This window comes from Oncorhynchus keta, chromosome 23, assembly GCF_023373465.1.
Source record: "Oncorhynchus keta strain PuntledgeMale-10-30-2019 chromosome 23, Oket_V2, whole genome shotgun sequence".
Classification (NCBI taxonomy): domain Eukaryota; kingdom Metazoa; phylum Chordata; class Actinopteri; order Salmoniformes; family Salmonidae; genus Oncorhynchus; species Oncorhynchus keta.
The window spans coordinates 18142266-18167104 of NC_068443.1; the positions used below are offsets into that span (position 1 = coordinate 18142266).

The window sequence follows — 24839 nt, forward strand, 5'->3', positions numbered from 1 at the left end:
TTACTCAAAATATTTTGTTTATGACATAATACTTATTTCATATAGAAAATGTAAGTGGATGGGTTAAACCCCGAACAACCATTGTTTGGTTAATTTAGCTAATAACCACGCTCTAGTAGGGTTTGTTTACCTTAAGTCTTTACGCCCAATGCCTCAGCCTCAACTTATTGCGAGTAAAAAGGCGGGACTCAAATCAACCAATGGATGCAACGAACGTCAAGCATCTTACAGTACAGTAGCACAAGACAAGAGGCACGAAAGTGAATGAAGGTAAAAAATATATTTAATATGAAGTCTAACCTTGCCAATTTAGCTAGATACGTCTTGGTTATAGATGTTTCTTACCTAATGCAAACTCGGTTTGATTTTGCGTTTCATCTTAGTAATTCTAACTAACTGGCCTTTGCTAGCTAACTCAGCTAGCATACTGTATCCAGATACCAAAGATTGTGTAGCGAGCTAACTACTGTTCCTTGGCTCTGAAGGGCAAAATGGATCATCTCAGCTAATAGCTAATGGTGGAAAGAACAAGCACTGGTTGTAGCCTAATAATCAGTGACAGTACAGGGTCGTTTGTAGAGGAGATAGTAATTGATTGAGAAGTAGAACAGGTAAATGTTGCCTTGGACAATTTCCATGTATGACACCTGTAAGTTAGCTACAATTCTAGCTATACTTGCAATACATTGTACACATGTCTGGTATTGTCTGTGTATATCTTCTCATATCATATTTTGTCAGTGCATCCATCATTTTCATAATCTCCTTGTCATTACAGTTGTCTAGTGTCTTTTATTAGAAAATGGAAATGTGATTATGTGAAAACTGTAAGACTAACACCTATAGTCCTCTTTCACCCCCTGCAGAAATGAGAGCCATGTCTCCTGAGGAACCCTTCCAGGACTCTTTAGACGAGGATGTAGATGGCTTCTCAGAGCCTGGGAGAGGGAGCAGGATACGCAGCAGCGTCTACACTAAAACCCCTGAGATGGAGAGCAACTCGTGAGATCTATGGGCCACAGTTTTGTTTAGGGGATAGTTCGCTCTCGAAATCTCTAGGCGGCATTCTGCCTTCTCCCTACAGTTCTCAGCCATTGTTTTCGCCTACCGCTGCCTTATCTGAACTTCAAATCAAACTTTATTTGTCACATGCTTAATCCTGTATTGACGCTTTGCTCGTTTGATGGTTCATCTGAGGGCCTAGTGGGATTTCTTTTAAGCGCCCGGATTCGTGTCCCGCTCCTTGAAAGCAGTAGTTCTAGCCTTTAGCTCGATGCGGATGTTGCCTGTAATCCATGGCTTCTTGTTGGGATATGTACGTATGGTCACTGTCGGGACGGCGTCGTTGATATACTTATTGATGAAGCCGGTGACTGAGGTGGTATACTCCTCAATGCCATTGGATGAATCCCGGAACATATTTCAGTCTGTGCTAGCAAAACAGTCCTGTAGCGTAGCATCCGCGTCATCTGAACACTTTTTTTATTGACCGAGACACTGGTGCTTCCTGCTTTAGTTTTTGCTTGTAAGCAGCAATCAGGAAGATATAATTATGGTCAGGTTTGCCAAATGGAGAGCTTTGTATGCGTCTCTGTGTGTGGAGTAAAGATGGTCTAGAGTTATTTTTCCTCTGGTTGCACACGTGACATGCTGGTGGAAATTAGGTAAAACGGATTTAAGTTTGCCTGCATTAAGGTTCCCGGCCGCTAGGAGCGCCACTTGGTAGATAGTTTGGTCTACAGCTTATCATGAGGTACTCTACCACAGGCGAGCAATACCTCGAGACTTCTTTAATATTAGACATCACGCACCAGCTGTTATTGACAAATACTCACACCCCCACCTAGCGTTGCCAACTTTCTCACTCCCAAATAAGGGACAAAAGGTTGCATGCCAGTGCACGGTGGTATGGGTATGGTGTTGTGTGAACAGCATATATTCTTATTCAATTGGAAAGGCAAAACATTTGTATGGTAATGAAACAGCAGGGAGCAGGTCTCGAACCCTCAACCTTCTAGCCCGAAGTCCAGTGCGCTATCGACTGTGCTGCAAATGCATGCTTGAGTAGCAGAGTTGATAATCACGCTTATAAACCCAGGGTCGTTACACTACTCCCTCCTTTCAAAGAGCGCGTCCTTGCTCTATCTTGCGACTCTACGTCTTATAGGCACGCGCTCACCGGCCAAGCACACACACTGTCGTGGATGCAAGGTCCGATCACTTCTGACACCAGTGTAACGAAACAGCAGGGAGCAGGTCTCGAACCCTCGACCTTCTAGCCCAAAGTCCAGCGCGCTATCGACTGTGCCGCAAATGCATGCTCGAGCAGCAGTCGATATCCATGCTTATAAACCCAGGGTCGTTACACTATATTCAATTTAGTCTATAGCTTTACTAAAACTGTATCATTATGTAAAGTTGTGTGAATAAACCTCAAAATAAATGATCCAAGAAATCACAATTTGGACCTTTACAGCCAAAAAACAACTTTTCAAATGCAAAAGAGGAAAAGAGAGGCCTGAGTCACTCACCAAGTCTACATATTTTTTGCTGCTTTTGACTGATTCAAGCAGTCCTTTCTCCTAGCCAGAGAGAAGTCATTACATGACAAGTCACAGTTCACAGATATTTGAAGTTCATTTTTGATCAGCTCTGTCACAGAGCCTCTGTGCTCCATCTGTTTCTTGAGTCTGACCATTTAATGGTCATCAGACAGAATCCTCTCTACAAAGACATTTGAGTCTGGCACACTTAGGACAAATGAGCCAATCCTGAACATGTTGATTAAGTTGGCTTTCCCGAGGTTTTGGAAAACTGCCACCGACTTCTCACTGGCGGATTTTGTGGTATCCTTGTCTGGCTTTCTGTATTTCCTCCCGGCTAGCACAACACTCTTCATAGAGTTGGTCCATACTGACTGTCTCTGTCATTTTGAGGGCCACCACCACCTGCTCCAGGTCAGTGAAAGAGAGCTCCTCATAGAGTTGGTCCATACTGACTGTCTCTGTCATTTTGAGGGCCACCACCACCTGCTCCAGGTCAGTGAAGGAGAGCTCCTCATAGAGGCTGATCAGTTTCACCATTACAATGTTCTGGTGAGGAATCAAACCACTTGTCAATGTATGTAGTGACAGTGTCATAGAACTTCACAGTCATGTTGCTGCTTGGACCTTTGTGCTTACAATTGTTTGTCCATCAGGTGCTTGGTCTGGTATCCAAAAAAACTGTCCTGTTTTAGCTGAAGCATCTTCATTTTGAACTTTTGGACTTCCTCGTAAACATCTGTGATGCAGAGCGATGTTTCCTCCAGCTTTTTTACGAGTTGGTCAAAAAGACACCCACGTTGTGGAAAAAGCACAGATACATCTCAGCATCTTCTGTTTTTTCTTCAGACTCAAAAATACTCTTCAGTGCCACAGGACAGGTCTCGCCAAGGGACTTGAAGTTTGATGTAAGAGCTGGCCAGCTTCGCAGGAGACTATCGACAGCTGGATGAAGAGAGAGCCATCGTGTGCAAACATGTCGCAGAATTTCACGCCACTGACGGGCTTAACCCACGTCTTTTTTGCTTCACATTGTTTGTTGTAGCTGCACAGTCTTTTCTTTTTTGCAGGATTATCCATATATTTTTGATATGCCAAACTGACCGAACAATAACAGAAATTACTTGCAGGAATTGTCGAGTTTACGCTTTACTGTGATTGGATGAATTTACGGGACAAGGGAGGTCCCGTATGGGACAAACCAAATTAGCCAAATATAAGAGACATCCTGACTAATACGGGACAGTTGGCAACCCTACCCCCACAGCTTGTCTTACCAGATGTAGCTTCTCTGTTCTGCCGGTGCATGGAAAATCCCGCCAGCTCTATATTATCAGTGTCGTCTTTTAGCCATGACTCTGTGAAACATAAGATATTACAGTTTTTAATGTTCCGTTGGTAGGATAATCTCGATCAACTAACAAAAAACTAACAAAATAACACAGTTGGTTAGGAGCCTGTAAAACGGCAGCCATCCTCTCGGGTGCCATTCCTTCCATCCTGATGCTGTGTTTTAACATTTAGAAACGTCAATAATCATTGCTTGTGATACTGCTTTCAAAACATATCAAAACATATTCATCATCAAGAAAGAATCTTTCAAATAAAAGAGATACACTTACTCTAGCAGTTTTGCACAGATCCATACAGCTAGATAACTAATTAGCACAGGTGGTCGCCTCCTGTCTTCCGTCTGTTGTCCCTAAACAAGCGCTGTAACATGGAGATATGGCCAAGTTGTGTATTAATTTAACATTGTTATTTGAAAATTATTTCTAGCTGATATGAAAGATAAGGTCCTTATGCTTCCAAATACCGCAAGTGATGCATGTTAATGTTCAGACCGAGCGTCGGGGATCACAAAAATACACTATACATCTACATTATAAAACGATTTGTGAGAAGCACAGCACAGGCACAGCTCTAAGTGTGGATCCAACTGATTTCTAACCCTCTCTCTGCCTTTTCTTTATATGTAGTTATGGAGACTATGGTGCAACCGTGGACAAAAGTCCCCTGTTGAAGACATTGATGAATGCCGAAGCAGCGGCCAATTCTGCAGCCATACAGCTCATGTCATTCAAGGAGACACTGGAGGACGATTTTGCAGTACGTGAAGTCCTTTGCAGTTGATGTGCAGACAGTGCACCTGTCTTTATTTTGAGAGGCATAACATATCATTAATTTGGTTACTATGTTTAAGGTGTCAAAAGCAGAATTGAATTAATCCTTCTGTTACAAAGGACTCAAGACACTCTGCTTCTGAATACCGGTGGATGTCAAGGCAGAGAGGCCTTCTGCTGGAGAAGTTGGAGGTTTTTAAACGGATAAACAAGTCTGTTCGACAGCAACTCCAAGACCTGAAGGATGCAGAGGTTGGCAGTTCTAATCTGATGGCTAATGATTACTACTTTGAAGGACTGTCAGCTAGCAGCTTATAAGGGGGTCATGCTTATGACAAGTTTTTAGAATGCATTAAACCTGTGCACTAAAGTAAAGTGTTATTGCAACGTTGTCTTCTTAAATTAACATGATTTTACTACCCTTTTTGTCTCCTGTATTAGGCGTCTCGAATGGAGACAGACAAACACATCGATCTCTTAATAAAGAAGTTTACACAGGCTGAGTGTAATAATCTGGTAAATTGCTTCTCCCTTGGTGAAAAAAATAAAACGTCATACAATACTCCAGACCTGTATTGAAACGTTTTGAAATGTTGACATAGCGGTGCCAAGGCTTAAGATTTTATAAGGTCTGCCAGTTTGTTAAGCTCCCCTTGGCAGATAATAGGGTCATTCAATGCAGTATGGCTCAATGGGTTGAAACATGATGCCAGCTATATTAAAGTTGGGGATTTGATTCAATCCCACATGGGCCACATATACTAAACTTGTGTGCTAAATTTGTAAGACACTTTGGATAGAAAAGCATTTGCTACTGTTTACTATACACATTTGTCATTTGAAATTAAAATTGTACTGTGAGAAAGATCAAATATTTGTATTTTTATTATATGTTTTATTGTTATTTTGTTTCCACCAGCATTTGAAAGGAGATTTGAATGATAAAGAAAAAATGTCTGAAGAACTGATGGGTTTGCGGAAGAAAGAAATGGTTAGCATTGGCCTTTAATTTCACATGAAATACACAAGCGATGACCACAATTTGTACATGTTAAAACATTGACAAAGGTACAAATGAAATGAAGGCATTGTCCTCACACCATCTCTTTCTGCTTTGATGCTCCACAGGAGAACACAGAGAATGCGGTCCATGCCACCAAGTCTGTGGAGACCACACGTGCTCACCTGCAGGGCCAGCTACGCATCAGGGAGGCCGACAACAACCGTCTCACCGTGCAGCTCCGGGTAACACACATTTTCAGGCATCAGTCTATGAATATATCAATCACTTTATTGTCCCATTAGAATGGCTTGTCCTTACTATCTGTAGAATAAGACACAGAGCAACATACACCATTTCCAGCCTGTGTCTGGGAGGGTTGGGAAGAAAGTCAGCAAAAAATAGATGCTTTTCTGTTTCACAAAGAATGGTGGACAATATTAATGTACGACCCATCCAAGATGGACGTCGTCTGTAAGTGAAATCTTTTTTTTAATTTTTTTTTTTTAAGGCAAGGAATTAGTGTGTAGATATGTTTATAGCCTAAACACTGTGCGTGTTCCCTCACTTTTTTCCAGGGTTTGGAGACGCAGTTGACGGCACAGAAGCTGGAGATAGATGGTCTGAGGGGGGAGATCTCTGGTGTTTCGGAGAAGGCAGCGCAGGAGAAAGGAGTCCTGAAGAAGGCCACCCGCGCCCAGAAACAGAGGGCCCAGAGGTTCGAAGCTGCTGTGGATAAATGCTACACGAAGCTGAGGGAAAAAGTACGCATGGGTAATGTTGGGAACCAATAAGAACACAGTTTTTACTTTAGCTACGGTGTCCCCTACTTTACACGACTTGGGTATCCAGTTCATTGCCACTGCCAGTAAGGTGCGTTATGTTATGTTCTATGACATGTAGGATGTTCAGCTGGCTGAGGTTCATTCAGAGAGGGACACATGGAGGAGACAACAGGAGCAGAAGACAGATGAGAGAATACAGCTTGATGCACAGATAGGACTGCTAAAAGGGTATGTCATTTCAAGCCTTAGTATTCATTTTTTGTCATGGACACAAAGTCTGGCATATTGTCAATCCAGGTCCTTGAGGCAATAAATAATGTTCTTGAATTTTTTTAACTTTTCAGATCTTCTCCTCACAGAAAGTATTTGGGCAAGCGACAATTGTTTATTTCTTAATTTCTTTATTTTTATTTTGGGGATTTGTGTGTATTGTGGGGCAGCAGGTAGCCTAGTGGTTAGAGTGTTGGACTTGTAACCGAAAGGTTGCAAGATCGAATCCCTGATCTGACAAGGTAAAAATCTGTCGTTCAGTCTCTGAACAAGGCCGTCATTGAAAATAAGAATTTGTTCATTTTTAATTTATTTTTATTTCACCTTTATTCAACCAAGTAGGCTAGTTGAGAACAATTTCTCATTTACAACTGTGACCTTGTCAAGATAAAGCTTCTTAACTGACTTGCCAAGTTAAATAAATAAAACATTGTTAGGTATTACTGCACTGTTGGAGCTAGAAACATCAGCATTTCACTACCCCTGCGATAACATCTGCAAAATATGTGTACATGACCAATAAAATTGGATTTTATTTAGATTTTTATTGTTGTTTCATTACAGCCAAATAGCAGACATTACTGTCAAGCTGCAGAAAGAGGGCAGAATTTGCTGCTGCAAATGAGGTCTTATTGCTAAAAGTGGAAAAACTCAACGCTGAAAACAGAAACATTGGCCTTGAGAACGCAACCCTCAAGGTAGGAAAATAAAACGCCAATATATACCTTGAAGTTGTGTGTGCACCACCTGACAATTATTTATTTTTTTATTTAGTTTGACCAAAATGTTACCTTGAGCCATAGAGTAGCCCCTATATAATCTAAAGTAAACTAACTATCTAAGATAACAAACTTACTGTAGCTCTACTGCTTTCTAATTCGAATACCTTCTCTGTATATTCTAGCATGTCATTTATTCCCACCATAATTCAGGATGATATAATTATATATATACAGTACCAGTCAAAAGTCTGGACACACCTCATTCCAGATAATTTTTTACTATTTTCTACATTGCAGAATAATAGTGAAGGCATCAAAACGATGAAATAACATATATGGAATCATGTATTAACCAAAAAAGTGTTAAACAAATAAATGTTTATATTTGAGATTCTTCAAAGTAGCCACCCTTTGCCTTGATGACAGCTTTGCACACGCTTGGCATTCTCTCAACAAGGTAGTCACCTGGAATGCATTTAAATTAACAGGTGTGCCTTTTTAAAAGTTTATTTCTGTCATTTCTTTCCTTCTTAATGCGTTGAGCCAACCAGTTGTGTTGTGACAAGGTAGGGATGGTATACAGACAATCCCTATTTGGTAAAAGACCAAGTGCATATTATGGCAAGAAAATCTCAAATAAACAAAGATAAACAACAGTCCATCATTACTTGAAGACGTGAAGGTCAGTCAATTTGGAAATTTCAAGAACTTTGAAAGTTTCTTCAAGTGCAGCCGCAAAAACCATCAAGTGCTATGATGAAAATGGCTCTCATGAGGACAGAAATAACTGCACCTCAGATTGCTGCCTGAATAAATGCTTCACAGAGTTCAAGTAACAGACACATCTCAACATCGCATGTTCAGAGGAGACTGCGTGAATCAGGCCTTCATGGTCAAATTTCTGCAAGGAAACCACTACTAAAGGACACCAATAAAAAGAAGAGATTTGCTTGGGCAAGGAAAACAGGAGCAATAGACATTAGACCGGTGGAAATCTGTCCTTTGGTCTGATGAGTCCAAATTTGAGATTTTTGGTTCCAACCGCCTAGTCTTTGTGAGACGCGGAATAGGTGAACGGATGATCTCCGCATTTGTGGTTCCCACCGTGAAGCACAGAGGAGGAGGTGTGATGGTGTGGAGGTGCTTTACTGGTGACACTGTCTGTAATTTATTTAGAATTCAAGGCAAACTTATCCAGCATCGATACCACAGCATTCTGCAGCGATATGCCTTCCCATTTTGGTTTGCGCTTGGCACTATAATTTGTTTTTCAACAGGATAATGACCCATAACATACTTCTAGGCTGTGTAAGGGATATTTGACCAAGGAGATTGATGGAGTGCTGCATCAGATAACTTGGCCTCTACAATCACCCGACCTCAACCCAGTTGAAATGGTTTGGGATGAGTTGGACTGCAGGAAAGGAAAAGCAGCCAACAAGTGCTCAGCATATGTGGGAACTCCTTCAAGACGGTCGGAAATGCATTCCTCATTAAGCTGGTTGAGAGAATGCCAAGAGTGTGCAAAGCTGTCATCAAGGCAATTTAAAAAATGTTGTTAAATACAACCTTTATTTCACTAAGTTAAAAACAAATTCTTATTTACAATGACGGCCTACTGGGGAACAGTGGGTTAACTGCCTTGTTCAGAGGTGGAACGACAGATTTGTACCTTGTCAGCTCTGGGATTTGATCCAGCCACATTTCAGTTACTGGCCCAACGCTCTAACCACTAGGCTACCTGCCGCCCCAAAGGGTGACTACTTTGAAGAATTTGATTGGTTTAAAACCTATTTGGGATAGGGGGCAGTATACTGCCTGCTACTCAGGTCCAGAAGCTAGGATATTCATATTTGATTTGGATAGAAAACACTCTAAAGTTTCTAAAACTGTTAAAATAATGTCTGTGAGTTTAACAAAACTTATTTGGCAGGGGAAACCCAGAGGACAAGCCATCCAGGAAAAAACATTTTTGAGTTCACTGTATTTTCTATTGATTTTCTATGGGGAACTAGATTTATAAGGCACCTGGTTGCAGTTCCTATGGCTTCCACTAGATGTCAACAGTCTTTAGAAATTGGTTGATGTTTTTCCTTTGAGAAATTAAGAAGTACGGCTATTCAGAATGAGTGTCAAGCCAAGTGGACTCTTTTGTTTGGGGCGCGCAACCTGTAGCTCGCTCCATTTTGATTTTATCCGCTATTGAACACAGTATATTCCGTCTTAAATTTTATCGATTATTTACGTTTTAGGATACCTAAGGATGGATTAGGAAAGTTGTTTGAAATGTTTGGACCAAGTTTACAGATAATGTATTAGATCATTTATAGTCATGTTGGGCGAGTTGGAACCGGTGTTTTTCTGAATCAAACGCGCCAAATAAATGAACATTTTGGGGATATAAAGGAGTTTATAGAGCAAAAGGACCATTTGTGATGTTTCTGGGACATTTTGGAATGCCAACAGAAGAAGATCTTCAAAGGTAAGGCATGAATTATATCGTTATTTCTGACTTTCGTGTCGCACCTCCCTGGTTGAAATGTTTGTCATGCATTTTTATGCAGGGTGCTGTCCTCAGATAATCGCATGGTTTGCTTTCGCCGTAAAGCCTTTTTGAAATCTGACATGGTGGCTGGATTAACAAGAAGTTAAGCTTTATTTTTATGAATTACACTTGTGATTTCATGAAAGTTAAATATTTATAGTAGATTAATTTAAATGTGGCTCTCTGCCATTTCACCGGATGTTGTCAAATCCATACCGCTAAAGGGATTTGATTCCTAAGAAGATTTGAACACTTTTTTTGGTTACTACATGATTCCATATGTGTTATTTCATAGTTTTTATGTCTTCACTATTATTCTACAATTTAGAAAATAGTAAAAAATAAAGACCATTGAATGAGTAGGTGTGTCTTAACTTTTAACTGGTACTGTATATTATTATTACGTGATTTGTTCCTGTCGTGTTCAAGATTATATTGGTTTATGTATGTTCCAGGCATCCATCGCTGGGCTGGAACTGCAGCTGGTCCAATCTGAAGCAGCACTGAAAGAGGAGAGCACTATCTTACAGGAGAGGAAAGACCAAGCAGAACAGGATCAGCGTCAGGTAGGGATCCCACATCCCCCCATATCCAAGTTTCAATACTTACTAATCCTATAAAAATGCATTGAGAGATTCATAGGTAAGGTAGAAGTTGTTTGTTTTTATTGACCTGTTATTGCACACCTCTCAGGTAGCAGAGCTTCAAATGGAGGTGGATGATCTGAGAATAAAGTTGGAGAGTGTTCTGAGGGAAACAGAGAACATTAGAGAAGGAAGAGAGGCAGAAGTGGAGAAGGTATACTCTTCTGTTGGCTACATTCAATGTAAAGAGCTTTGTCTTAAATTGGTTTTCATCCTTCAATATTGAAGCAAAAAGATAGCCTACTCAACATGTGTAAGAATAAAATCAAATTGCTTGAAATAGTTTGACACAAACCATATTTGATTAAATTAAATCAAAATGAGTGTGACATCCTGTGTTTTTGATATTTGTTTGCTGAAAGCCTTTAAAAGATTATCTCTGTGTAAATACATATCAGTGGTGAATGGGAGTGTCCAGCTTCCTATGCGTGTATTGTCAGTTGTGGTCCAGTCAGTGAGAGCTACTTAGAGAGGTGTGGCCAATCAGCAATTAACATTTCTCTGTGCCCCTGCCCTGCTGGCCGGCGCGCCCCTCCCTCTATGGACCCCAGGTGAGACTGGAACTGGAGGGGTGTGTAAGGGTGCTGGAAGAGTACCCAGAGTTACTGAGTGCCACAGAGCAGAGTCTTGCGGAGTGCCAGGACAACCTGAAGTGCTCCGAGAAGACATGTGCAGACAAGGCAGAGGCCATTAGACAACTGCAGGTCAAGGTGTGCATTTTAGCAGTAAGACTATGGTAACCTGTAGATGGGCTAGTAAGTGCTGTTGGAGTACAGTACAGTATGTAGAATGTGGCCGTTTACCACTGCCAACCACCAGATGGCAGTCAAACCTTATATGTGGTTTCCTTTTATAGTGTTATAATCATAATGGTGTATCCCAACCCGGTCCTGCTTTGACTTGGTGTTAAGGTCTGTGACTGAATGTGCTCGGATTGCAGTGGGAAGACAAGTAAGGTTGCAACCCTGTGTGCCCCTGTTAGTTGTATATAGAGCCTTGATGGTCACCTTAAACTGATTTAAGATATGTGTCTACTACGGTTTCAGCACTGTTCAATCAATCCTTGCCTTTGAATGTTGCTCATGTTACCTTTGTGCAGTGTTGAGGGTGCTGTGTTGATAAACCAATGTAATTCCAGTCATTGCATGGTACAGATCTACTATCTTAATTTGTTCACTCGGTTGTCGCAGAGAATATTCCTGAGCAGCAGGACATTTACATTTGAGTGTATTCAAAGTTTTAAAAGGCTTCTAAAGTTTGTAATTTCCACTTTAAATTTCTGACTTGATTTCTGCAATCAAAAAATGGATCAACCCCTACAAAAATGTCCATTCATTATAATTTTCATAATAATTCACATGTATTATCCTGCTGTGAGAAGCATTCAAATTAAGTGCATCTGTACAACTCTTTGTGTTGTTGTACTGTATGTGCTTGAACCCCAATTCATGTCCACATGTTCAATACTAATTGAAAATGCATGCAGAATGTAAGATATTCAGTCAAAGAGTACATTTTTTGACCAACCCCAATTCTGAAAATATGATTATTCTCCATCCAGGGGGAGAGCCAAGGGGAGAAGATGAGATCGTCATTGGAAACAAAAGAGTCTATCCACGAGGCTAACTCACAGCTACAGCAGAAAGTGGATGCTCTTCAAAAGTAAGTTTATCTTTCTCTCATTAGACATAATTCATACATACTCCCATTTTATTACAAGTGGTATTTTCAAATGAGATTCTTCTATATTTCTCATGTCAAAGTACATTAGTGACATTGAAGAAATATTGTATTGTTTTTAATTTTAAAAAGTTTCAAGCCTGTCCAGGGTGAATTCTGAAATGTTCTGAAATGTGTATACAATGCTGATGACTGTTTTATGTGTAGGTTATGAATGTGTTATGAAGTCCTTATGTAGTTAAATAGGTGCCCTTCAAGTATCGTTGTGTATTCCTCAAGGCAGATGGAAGAGCTGCAAGGGGAGAATCAGGGGCTGGTCCGTAGGCTGGCAGGTCAGGAGGACGCTTTACACTATAGCAGCAGGCACCTAGAACAGCGCTCAGCAGACTGCCATGCTCTCAACAGAGAACTGGAGGCCGCTCTGGCCGACGTCAGGCAACAGGTACTGTATGTTAGCAGCTGCTGGATTATATAGAGTGTGGACAGTATTTCATGATCATATGCTCAGCATATGGTTTTACTCAAACCTATCATGTGTATAGTAGCAAATGTAAATGCTCAGAATAAATAAATATGTATATAGTACCAGTCAATAGTTTGGACACAACTACTCATTCAAGGGTTTTTCTTTATTTTTACTAACTTCACCTGTAATGCTTTTCCAACAGTCTTGAAGGAGTTCCCAATATCAATCGTCATCTTAATTCAGTCTCATCTGAAAGTTGTAAATTATTGGTTATCTGCACGAACCCTGGCTAAGAATTTGAATCAGCAATGCAAAATTGGGTTTAATTATTTATTTACTAAATACCTAACTAATCACACAGAATTACACATACACATAATTAAATAATAACTTGATTACAAATGACGTTATAAAGGAAAACGTCCCTGGCGGGCGGAACAGATATGACAGCTTGTTGCACAAAGGAAAAGGGGCTGGGTTTGAGTGAAGGAGCAGGAATACTGAGGAACAAAGGGGAAAAGCTGTGCTATCGTAAATACAGTATCTTATGCATTCTAAATTACCGCCCATTTGGGAAAGGAAAATTTCTGAGGCTGGTAACGAATGAACTTATCCTCTGCAGCAGAGGTAACTCTGGGTCTTCCTTTTCTGTGGCTGTCCTCATGAGTGGCAATTTAATCATAGCATTTGATGGTTTTTGCGACTGCCCTTGAATAAACTTTCATAGTTCTTGAAATGTTCCGGATTGACTGACCTTCATGTCTTAAAGTAATGATGGACTGTCATTTCTTTTTGCTTATTTGAGCTTTTCTTGCCATAATGTGGACTTAGTCCTTTGCCAAATAGGGCTATCTTTTGTATACCATCCCTACCTTTTCACAACCCAACTGATTGGCTCAAACGCATTAAAGAAGGAAAGAAATTCCACAAATGAACAAAGCACACCTGTTAATTGAAATGCATTCCAGGTGACTACCTCATGAAGCTGGTTGAGAGAATGCCAACGGTGTCGTCAAGGCAAATGGTGGCTACTTTGAATAATCTTAAATATATATTTTTTAAAAATTGGTTACTACATGATTCCATATGTGTTATTTCATAGTTTTGATGTCTTCACTATTATTCTATAAAAACAAAGAAAAACCCTTGAATGAGTAGGTGTGTCCAAACTTTTGACTGGTTCCCAGAAGGAAATGTAAAGGCACAGAAACCATTTGAAGATAGTGTTTTTTAGGAGTTGAGTTTGTATCAAGAGATCAAGGTTGACTTTTTGATACATCTCATCATCTCTATTTCTTTAATGCCAAGGTGTCCAAAGTGAAAGACAAAGCTGTTTCCAGAGAAAGTTCCTTTCAGACTAAAATCCTGGAACTGGAGGGTGAGAAGAGCAGGAGAGAGAATGAGCTGAAACAGATTAAACAAAGCAATCAGTTGCTGAGTATCAGACACGATCACCTATGATCACCAACTGCATACCATAGGATGTTTCTCATATCCCTTAAAGCTAATGATAATACAGTACAGTACTTTTTGATGCCATAGCCAATCAGACCATTTTTTATTTTAAGGAATAAAAATACATACATTTTTCCGTTCAATGGATTGATTCCTTTATGTAGGCTGAGAAGAAGTTTGAGGTGCGTCTGAAGGACCTGCAGCTCAGCCTGAACCAATCAGAGAGCCACAAGCAGAGCATTCAGAACTGCGTAGACTTCCTCAAGAACTCTTACTCCACCATGTTTGATGAAGGACTACCACCGGCAACATCTAGCTTTGGATCATCCTACTTTTTAAAATGATAATTACTCAGATATGTGTGTTTGTGGTGTGTTATGTGTAACTTGTGTTGTTGTGGAAGTCAAATGAGCCTTACTTACAATGTATGAACCTTACTTACGAATGTTTTTAATGATGTACGTGTTTTGGAAAACAAATGAATTTGCACGTTGATTCATGTTCGATGAAGAAGTCCATGTTTGTTTTTATATCGATCAGTAACTACTTTTTCCCATTATAACTAGAATTTCAATAAAGTTGATAATGGATATTGTACACAGACAGAGTTTTTACTCAGCGTACTGATCCAAATTGTTTTTCTTAAGTCTTAAAGGGATAGGTCGAGGTTTTGGCATAGACTTCCGCTAGTTAGCAATCGCATCACAAACAACCTTTAACTTCCTTCAAACTGCATGCGGAGACAAAAATGGTATCCTTGAGTTCATCTGACTCTTGGTAAGTAGAAGAAAATTGCTTAATTGACAAAATCTCGAACTATCCCTTTATTTAAGGAAGGTAAGTCTTAAGCCTGTATATCACTCAGCGGTGCTGTGCAGGATATGCGAACCTCGGAGAGCCAGTTTCATGACCTGTTTGGGATCTCACTGTCTCCAGGGTGTTCTTCAGGAGTAGTCAGTCAACACTTTGCATAACATTTGGAGGGAAACAATCTGATTGAATGCCAAAATCTGAAAACAAGGTACAGTTGCTTTAGCTGTCAGGCCTGGTTTCATCACAGGATCTCCAGATATCCAATGCAGAGCTAACACAGTCTCAGTTATGTAAAAGACAAAAACAATTCAACTGATAGGTTGTGAACAAACAGGATGAACTCAGAAGGACAACTAGAAAAAACTAACCAAGTTTATTCAACCCACTGGATGCTTTAGCTGCAAACACACTTGTACAGTGATCAAACAGGCATATATACTGTATGTCAAGATGAGATGTGTGTGACTTCTCAGAACTGTCCATCTGTTTTCCAAACTGCCCAGATGTTGCGGGGTTAAGCGGTCTGGTAGCGGTTCCCCTTCATCAGGTCACTTCTCCGTGATGTTTACAAGGGACCTTCTGTTCAACTTACTCAACATACTTTGCTGTTCCCCTTTTCTGTCACAGTAACTTTCCATATAAAAAGTTAATCTTCTCCATTCATTGACATACCATATACATTTATTAATCAGGTAACATAAGGTCAAATATAGTGACAGGAGTAAGTATATTTCAAGTTGGAACACAACAAAGAGCAGCAACGTGAACCACATGTCCACTGATACTTCCTTACTTCCCCTCTTGGCCTCTTTGTGTTTCGCTGTTGATGTGTTTATGTAAACTGGGATATTGAGTTTTAGAGGTTGTTTGGGTATACAGGCCTCCAGTCGAACTAAGGTACACTCCATAGCCTGGCCTACCAACAGGAACCGTGGCATCTCTCACAATGCTTTCTTACATAAGTTTGTCTTGACACATCTGATGACATCCAGGAACAGTTGTTACTCCCTGTGACAGCCAGAGATGGACAGTGTTGTTTCCATTGGACCTAATCAACACAAATTACTGTTGTACTGTGTTTCCCCTTCACTGACCATAAGACAACCATACATTCTATGTGAGGGTATATTAGCTGGCTGCCACGAGTTGGACCAAAGAGTGTGACAATGTGATGATGACTTCATTCTGATTTCATTCTGTTTTCTTTGCCTCTAAATTACAGCCAAAGACTGAAGAGGCTGTAATTTAGACGTTTCAAACCTCTGTTACAGCGTTCACAGAAGGGAAGGTTTGACCTCAAATTATTAGTTGTCCAGAATACCCAGTGTACTGGACCACCATTGATTATGGTATGATTATGGGGCTATTGGTTGAGTCAAAATCCTGCCTGCATTTGTCTGGTGGTGAGCTGCTATTATGTAAACTCATCAAACCCTAGGGTCCTCAAACTCAACTCTGGACCTCGAAGTGAGTTCCACTGCGTTTTTTTAAATTGTTCCCCTCTCATCAGGGACTGACTTAGACCTGAGACACCAGCTGTGTGCAATGAATGATTAGGTAGGACAGAAAACCAGCAGGCTCCGGCCTCGTAGAGTAAGGGTTGAATACCCCTGCCCTGGGGTATAGGCCATAGCCTAATAATGTCAGTCAAGTTCTCTGCCTCCCATGGTTAGCGACAGGGTCAGTTCCATTTAAATTCAGGAAGTAAACTGAAGGAGGAATCTAGGATTTTTAAAGCTCATATATGGACTTGTTCAACTCCTCTCAAGTGTTCAAAGACAAAACTCCTTGGTTGTCGGATGTGTGTGTACTGGTAGCGAAGTCAGGTGCAGGAGAGCAGAGATTTGTGAACAGGCGCACACTTTATTTAGGCAAAAGTGCAAAACAGTCACAAGAATTATGTTTAACAATAAACATCTTCGTGAAAAATAACATGGGAAAAACAAGCCGGTCTGGTGCATCAACAATACACACGTAACACAAACAATCTTACACAAAGACAGAGGAATAAATACATGTAGATTGATGGGGGAATGAAAACCAGGTGTGCAGGGAACAAGACAAAACAAATCGATACATGAAAAATGGAGCGGCGATGGCTAGAAAGCCGGTGATGTCGACCGCCGAACGCCGCCCGAACAGGGAGAGGAGCCGACTTCGGCGGAAGTCGTGACATTGGTACTCCTCAGAAACACGATGGACACATTTTACTTCTGTGTGCGTCAATGCCCTCATTTCCCCCCCTGTCCAAGTCTGCTTACATAATACTGTCAGGGATGCATCTCTGTCTCTCTCTCTTTCTCTTTCATTCTTCTTTCATGCTGATGCCTGACATGTTAAGCAAATGAGAAGGTATAACACACCTTTTTTTTATTACAGACACAAATACACACACGTGCATGAGGGCCACTGCTGACCCAGGGGACTGGGTAATCTCACTCTCCAAGGCCGACGTGAGTAATGTTTTTAATCCGGTTGACACTCGTAAGGCCGCGGGGACGGTATTCCAGGGCGTGTTCTCAGAGCATGTGCAGAACAGCTGGCAGGCATATTCATTTTCAACCTTATACCAGTCTGTAATCCCCACATCTCTCAAGCTGACCTCCATCATTCCTGTTCCCAAGACCTCTAAGGCTACCTGCAACAATGACTAGCAATCTATAGCACTCACATCTGTAGTCTGGTTATGGCACACATCAACTCTATCATTCCAGATGCCCTAGAGTCCCACTCCAATTTGCATACCGTCCCAACAGATCCATAGACGATGCAATTTCACGCCATACTGCGCTCACCCACCTACAGTACCAGTCAAAAGTTTGGACACACCTACTCATTCAAGGGTTTTTCTTTACTTGAACTATTTTCTACATTGTAGAATAATAGTGAAGACATCAAAACTATGTAATAACACATATGGAACCATGTAGTAACCAAAAATGTGTTAAACATTTCAAAATAGATTCTTCAAAGTAGCCACCTTCGCCTTAATGACAGCTTTGCACACTTGGCATTCTCTCAACCAGCATCACCTGGAATGCTTTTCCAACAGACTTGAGGGAGTACCCACATATGCTGAGCACTTGTTGAGTTGTGTTGGGTCATTGTCCTGTTGAAAAACAATGGATAGTCCCACTAAGCGCAAACCAGATGGAATGGCGTATCGCCACAGAATACTGTGGTAGCCATGCTGGTTAAATGTGCCTTAAATTCTAAATAAATCACTGATAGTGTCACTAGAAAATGACCCCCACACCATCACACCACCACACCACCTCCTCCATGCTTCACGGTGGGAACCACACATGCGGAGAGCATCTCACAAAGACACGGCGGTTGGAACCAAAAATTTGATCAAAGGACAGATTTCCACCGGGCTAATGTCTATGCTCGTGTGTTTTGGCCCAAGCAAGTCTCTTCTTATTATTGTTGTCCTTTAGTAGTGGTTTATTTTCAGCAATTCAACCATAAAGACTTGATTCACGCAGTCTCCTCTGAAAAGTTGATGATGAGATGTGTCTGTTACTTGAACTCTGTGAAGCATTTATTTGGCCTGCAATCTGAGGTGCAGTTAACTTTATCCTCTACAGCAGAGGTAACGCTGGGTCTTCCTTTCCTGTGGCGGTCCTCATGAGAGCCAGTTTCATCATAGCACTTGATGGTTTTTGCGACTGCACTTGAAGAAACTTTAAAAGATCTTGAAATTTCCGAATTGACTGACCTTCATGTCTTCAAGTAATGATGGACTGTCATTTATCTTTGCTTATTCTCTTCGCTTATTGGCTCCCGAGTGGTGCAGCGGTCTAAGGCATTGCATTGCTAGAGGCATCACTACAGACCCTGGTTTGATACCGGGCTGTATCACAACTGCCCGTGATCGGGAGTCCCATAGGGCGGCGCACAAATGGCGGCGCACAATTGGCCCAGCGTCGTCAGGGTTAGGGAAGGGCTTGGCCAGGGTAGGCCGTCATTGTAAATACGAATTTGTTCTTTACTGACTTGCCTAGTTAAATATGGACTTGGTCTTTTACCAAATGGGGCTATCTTCTGTATATCACCCCTACATTGTCACAACACAACTGATTGTTTCAAATGTATTAAGAAGGAAATAAATTCCATAAATGAACTTTTAACAAGATAAACCTGTTATGAAGCTAGTTGAGGGAATGCCAAGAGAGTGCAAAGCTGTCAAGGCAAAGGGTGGCTGCTTTGAAGAATCTCAAATATAAAATATATGTTGATTTGTTTAACACTTTTTTGGTTACATGATTCTATACGTGTTATGTCATAGTTTTGACATCTCCACTATTATTCTACAATGTAAAAAATAGAACAAATAAAGAAAAACCCTTGAATGAGTAGGTGTTCTTAAACTTTTGACTGGTACTGTAGGTAAGAGTACCTATGTGAGAAGGCTGTTCATTGACTACAGCTCAGCGTTCAACACCATAGGCCACTCCAAGCTCGTCACCAAGCTCAAGACCCTGGGACTGAACACCTCCCTTTGCAACTGGATCCTGGACTTCCTGATGGGCCGACCCCAGGTGGTGAGGGTAGGCAACATGCTTTGTATGGCAAATGCACCGCCCTCAATCGCATGGCGCTACAGAGGGTAGTGAGGACAGCCAAATACGTCACTGGGGCTGAGCTCCCTGCCATCCAGGACCTCTATATCAGGTGACAGGTGCAGAGATGCATCTTTTAAATGCAAACATTAGATAGCCAAAACAGACAAGCCAACCCACCAACTGTCCTGCAACTAAGTGGGTAAAAACAACCAGGCATATCCAATCAACAACTCAATGATTTATCAAAAACCACATAAAAACCTCTATTATATGTACAACATTAACAGAGATCTCCACTACCGTTGCAGATCATGGCCCACAGATCAGGTTAAAGACACTTACTGTATGAAAATAGACTTGGATGTATTTAGAGGTTTTATGATGAGTTGATGTTTGTGCATACTGAATGAAATGTAGGAGCTGGATTAGATGACCCACAAACACAATGAACTACTAGATTTTATATATATATATATATATATTTGAGCCATCCATTCAACTCTAGATCCCCTCAGAAGTGGGTCAGCCAGAAACACAGCAGGTATCCCATACTCTAAAATAACTATGGGCGGAGGATAGATTAAACTAGAGAAAGCAATGCCAATAAAACTAGGTTAAATATCAACTGTCCATACTGTGATATCTAGTCATTCACAACAGAGCATCAGGTTCCATAAATTCATACATTTAATAAATAACATTAAAAAACAAATGGTCAAAAACATGATTTTCCAATATGGCCTATCATATCTTTAGAAAACGTCAAGATTTTAGAATAAATACAAATAATATTGTGGTATTAAAAACAATGGCACTTGTTTGACAAATCTACTCGTGATTAAATCATTCTAGTAGCTGCCACGAAGCAGATGTTTTCATATTTACAAATAAACACAAAAATATAGCCATGCATACAAAACAAGTTGTCATTGAACAGAAATATTACAACATAAAACGCTCCATATCGAAGCAGCCAATAACTCCAATATTACGAAGCAATTCATTTTTTAAAATCCTCAAAATAAATGTCTCCAGCATAGCAGTGCACATATGGAGTTATCCTTACTCCCCGTCATCTCACCCCTTTGTAATCCTAGTTTACACACAGGGTGTGGAACCCTAAACCTTCCCCTCAGACTCTGGATTCGCGGATATCATTGGAGAGCCCAGAGAGCTTCTCGTTGTTATGGGAACAGCTAAAGTCACATGAACAGGACTCTATGACCATGACGTCTTTGTTGAAAGTGTCTCCATCCTCACAGCGGAAGCGAACGGCCACAGTCTGGGTCTGCTGAGGGGTGCAGCAGCGCCCGTCCAGGCAAGAACCACAGTACCTGGAGTGGAACTTCTTCACGCTGCTGCAGCCTGTATAGGTCAGTGTCACTGGACGGCTGGCCTTCACAATGAGACTACACTTCTTACCCTTCTGTTGGTGAGAGCAATGTGACTACACTTCTTACCCTTCTGTTGGTGAGAGCAATGTGACTACACTTCTTACCCTTCTGTTGGTGAGAGCAATGTGACTACACTTCTTACCCTTCTGTTGGTGAGAGCAATGTGACTACACTTCTTACCCTTCTGTTGGTGAGAGCAATGTGACTACACTTCTTACCCTTCTGTTGGTGAGAGCAATGTGACTACACTTCTTACCCTTCTGTTGGTGAGAGCAATGTGACTACACTTCTTACCCTTCTGTTGGTGAGAGCAATGTGACTACACTTCTTACGCTTCTGTTGGTGAGAGCAATGTGACTACACTTCTTACCCTTCTGTTGGTGAGAGCAATGTGACTACACTTCTTACCCTTCTGTTGGTGAGAGCAATGTGACTACACTTCTTACCCTTCTGTTGGTGAGAGCAATGTGACTACACTTCTTACCCTTCTGTTGGTGAGAGCAATGTGACTACACTTCTTACCCTTCTGTTGGTGAGAGCAATGTGACTACACTTCTTACCCTTCTGTTGGTGAGAGCAATGTGACTACACTTCTTACCCTTCTGTTGGTGAGAGCAGAACAAGAACAATATGAAACAAAATATTGATCTACTGGACATGCATGCGTTTTATCAAGTGATATCAGCATTGCTCCTGCCGGCTCGATTCCCACATATACTCAATATATCTGGAGAAGTAATTTAGGATAAAAGCATCTGAAAAATGACCGCATAATGTATAGATGCATACCTTCAGGAATGAGTAGGATGACTGGGAGCATGGGCGGACCTCACAGAGACGAGTCACCTTCACCAGCTTGCACTGACTGTTGTTGTTGGAGACCCTGGAAGAAACTCCTGTACCACAGGACTTAGAGCAGGGGGACCAGGCTGTGGTCTGAGCCACACACCTCCTGTTCCCCTTGGACATCAAGCGACTCTCAGTTTTACTCCTGAAAGCTGTGGGGAAAGATGGCAAGACGATTAGTCAATGTGCATTGGATGTGTCTCACAAAACTTGGACATGAGTTGAAATCTACATACAGATGGGGCTAATAAATCGCTTTTCCATTTAAACTCTCTGTCTGGATGTATACCAAAGTTTTTTATCAATAGGAGCTCAATAATTTCACAAACTGAACCATTGGAATAAACAGAGTTGACTCACCAGCTAAAGACTTGAGTCCTCCTCTGCTGAAAGACACCAGCTCGTTTCTCTTTGTGAAGTCATCATCAGAATGCTTATCCTTGCGGCCATCTTTGCTGACCTTCTTGTCCACTGAGGCTTTCCCCCTCTCCTCAGGGCAGACCAGCTCCTCAAAGCAGTGACCGGGCACTTTGACCAGCTTGGATATGGCACAGCCCAGTTTGGGCAGGGAGAGCTGCTGGGGGCACAGGGACACACACCCCAAGGCACCATCCATGCATGTACACTGGTGCTTGCAGTTGGCAGTGAAGCTCTCTCCATTCTGGTAGATCTTGCTGTTGTACTCACAGGGTCTTCCATCTGATTTGGCTGTTTGGAGAAGCAGACAGGGAGACTGTTACAATGTGAGTCAAGTGTAATATTCTAATTATATAGAATGAACTGTAAATAAACCAAAAGCATAATTCCTCATTTGTAATTAACAAGTTCATAACCGTAAATTCCTACAGGCAAACCCATTGGAGTCTGTACTAATTTGTAGAAGTTAGTGACCACAGCAGGGTATCAGTATTTCCAAAACACTTGTATCATTTTTTAAAATTTAACCAGGCAAGTCAGTTAAGAACACATTTTTATTTTCAATGAAGGCCTACCCTGGAACAGTGGGTTAAGTGCCTGGTTCAGAATGACAGATTTTTACTTTGTCACCTCTGGGATTCGATCTAGCAACACTTTCCATTACTGGCCCAACACTCTAACCACTAGGCTACCTGCCGCCCTAATCATACCTCGACAGATGCCTTTAGCTGTGCCATAACCAGCCCCAAAGTTGCACTCCAGTCCCTTGATGTGGTCGCATGGCTCTGTCTTGCTGCAGTCCTCATTGAGCTGCCTTGTGCAAGCTTTGCAGCATCCACAGCCGTCTGGCACGAGGCTGATTCCTGGAGCGCACCTGGCTAACTCAGGAGGACACAAACATTCGGAGGGACAAGATGCAGATACCTAAAATAACAAAAACATGTTATAAGATAAATTAATGTTCACTTCATTCATGTTATTACTTCTACAAATATTCACTTCATTTATGTTATTTATTCTACAAATACTGTACTGTAAAACGGAGTGAGGACTATCTGAATTAATCACCATCACCCACCCTCGGCATTGACAATCATGCACGGATTTTAATTGTAGGTTACGATTAATTAATTAATATATATTTTCTTACCGAAGTAAAACTCCCATAAAGGAAAAAAACAAAGGAAAGCATCAACATATTCATGTCTATTGAAATAGTCTTCTTATCTTCCTTAGTAAAGAAAAGCCTCCTTAAGATTGATTAGTCCAGACACGGAGCCCCCAATGTAGGCTTAACTACAGCGTGAATTACAAGGTATATATATTCTTCTGTTTCGCTGGTGTAGCCTCTCATGTTTTATATCCGAAAGAGATCTGACGTAGCCTATGGGGTGAATTGTTCCAAAACTATGCGAGGAATGTCTCCCAATGTTCCATTCAAGCCAAGTACCACCCTGTCGACATTATCTTTTACAGGGATTATTTTTATTTTCTATTCCTTTCTTTTTTTAGGCTATTTAATGTTGGAAACTGAAGTCAAACACGTATTTAAAGTATTTATTTTAAGATATTTTTATATGTTGGCTGTTATGTTCTGTCCTAGAGTGCAGCTGAGAAAATCTGGAAGAAGTTTATTATATTAAGTTATATTCTCTTCTATTGTAGTTACCCTTTTTAATATCTATACCTGTATGATAATTGTTCTATTATGTGCTACTTGGGGTGGCAGGCAGCCTAGTGGTTATGCAGGCCTGGGCAATTCCAGTCCTCAGGGCCTGATTGGTGTCAGGCTTATCCCCCATCCCTAGCAAACACACCGGATTTAAACTAATTGCATTTTTAACTGAAGATTATGATTAGTTGATTATTGGAGATGGGTGTGTTAGCAGGGGCTGAGGCAAAAGTGGGACACCAATCAGGACCCAAAGACTGGAGTTGCCCAGGCCTGGGTTAGAGCGTTGGGCCAGTAATCTGAAAGGTATCTGGATTGAATCCCAGAGCTGACAAGGTAAAAAGCTGTTGTTCTGACCCTGAACAAGGCAGTTAACCCACTGTTCCCTGGTAGACTGTCTTTGTAAATAAGAATTTGTTCTTAACTGATTTGCCTAGTTAAATAAAGGTTTTTTTAAATAATTTTGTTACTTTTTCACAATGACACTATGTGACTATTTTTCCCAGCCATATGATGGACTGGTCTAAATGTGATGGCTCAGCACTAGGGTGGCAAAGGGTCGGAAACTTTCCGGAAATTTTCCATAGGAAGTTAAGCCCAGGAATTTGGGGAATGTTGCTTAAATTCACCAAAAAAGTTAGCTTACAACAGTGAGCCTTTTTTGTGTGATACACAAGGCAGTTCTAGGTCTTGTGGCATATTTTGGTTGAACTATCCCCAAGTCAATGGAATTGCAACCCTCTGCATGCACAGTGCACTCTTCCATCCATGGGGCGGCAGGGTAGCCGAGTGGTTAGAGCGTTGGACTAGTAACCGGAAGGTTGCAAGTTCAAATCCCCGAGCTGACAAGTTACTGTAATGTCTTGCTCGAGCAGTGTATGCAACTGGTTCACCTC

The 24839-nt window shown here is 41.1% G+C and overlaps 2 protein-coding genes across 19 annotated transcripts; one reads left to right on the forward strand and one right to left on the reverse strand.

The window, feature by feature from the left end:
* The first annotated feature begins 24 nt into the window (after nt 1-24).
* Nucleotides 25-12636, forward strand: LOC118374491 (outer dense fiber protein 2-like). 5 transcript variants are annotated; one of them, XM_035760916.2, is made up of 14 exons: nt 25-270; nt 867-1002; nt 4523-4652; nt 4787-4918; nt 5108-5182; nt 5586-5657; nt 5795-5911; nt 6245-6440; nt 6570-6679; nt 7286-7419; nt 10444-10554; nt 10682-10786; nt 12194-12294; nt 12592-12636. In XM_035760916.2, the coding sequence occupies exons 2-9, from the start codon at nt 869-871 to the stop codon at nt 6584-6586; spliced, it is 873 nt and encodes a 290-aa protein (XP_035616809.1). In that variant the 5' UTR covers nt 25-270; nt 867-868; the 3' UTR covers nt 6587-6679; nt 7286-7419; nt 10444-10554; nt 10682-10786; nt 12194-12294; nt 12592-12636. The 5 variants fall into 5 exon arrangements, with proteins under 5 accessions (XP_035616809.1, XP_035616806.1, XP_035616810.1 ...); XM_035760913.2 differs by having other exon boundaries at nt 6245-6430; XM_035760917.2 differs by lacking the exon at nt 7286-7419.
* Nucleotides 12637-16889: 4253 nt separating this feature from the next.
* LOC118374495 (CCN family member 1-like) lies at nt 16890-23766 on the reverse strand. 14 transcript variants are annotated; one of them, XM_052476712.1, is made up of 5 exons: nt 23422-23766; nt 22982-23195; nt 22215-22562; nt 21798-22006; nt 16890-21078 (listed from the first exon to the last, which is right to left on the reverse strand). In XM_052476712.1, the coding sequence occupies exons 1-5, from the start codon at nt 23473-23475 to the stop codon at nt 21013-21015; spliced, it is 891 nt and encodes a 296-aa protein (XP_052332672.1). In that variant the 5' UTR covers nt 23476-23766; the 3' UTR covers nt 16890-21012. The 14 variants fall into 14 exon arrangements, with proteins under 14 accessions (XP_052332672.1, XP_052332671.1, XP_052332668.1 ...); XM_052476711.1 differs by having other exon boundaries at nt 16890-21116; XM_052476708.1 differs by having other exon boundaries at nt 16890-21154; nt 23422-23765.
* Between the last annotated feature and the right edge of the window lie 1073 nt (nt 23767-24839).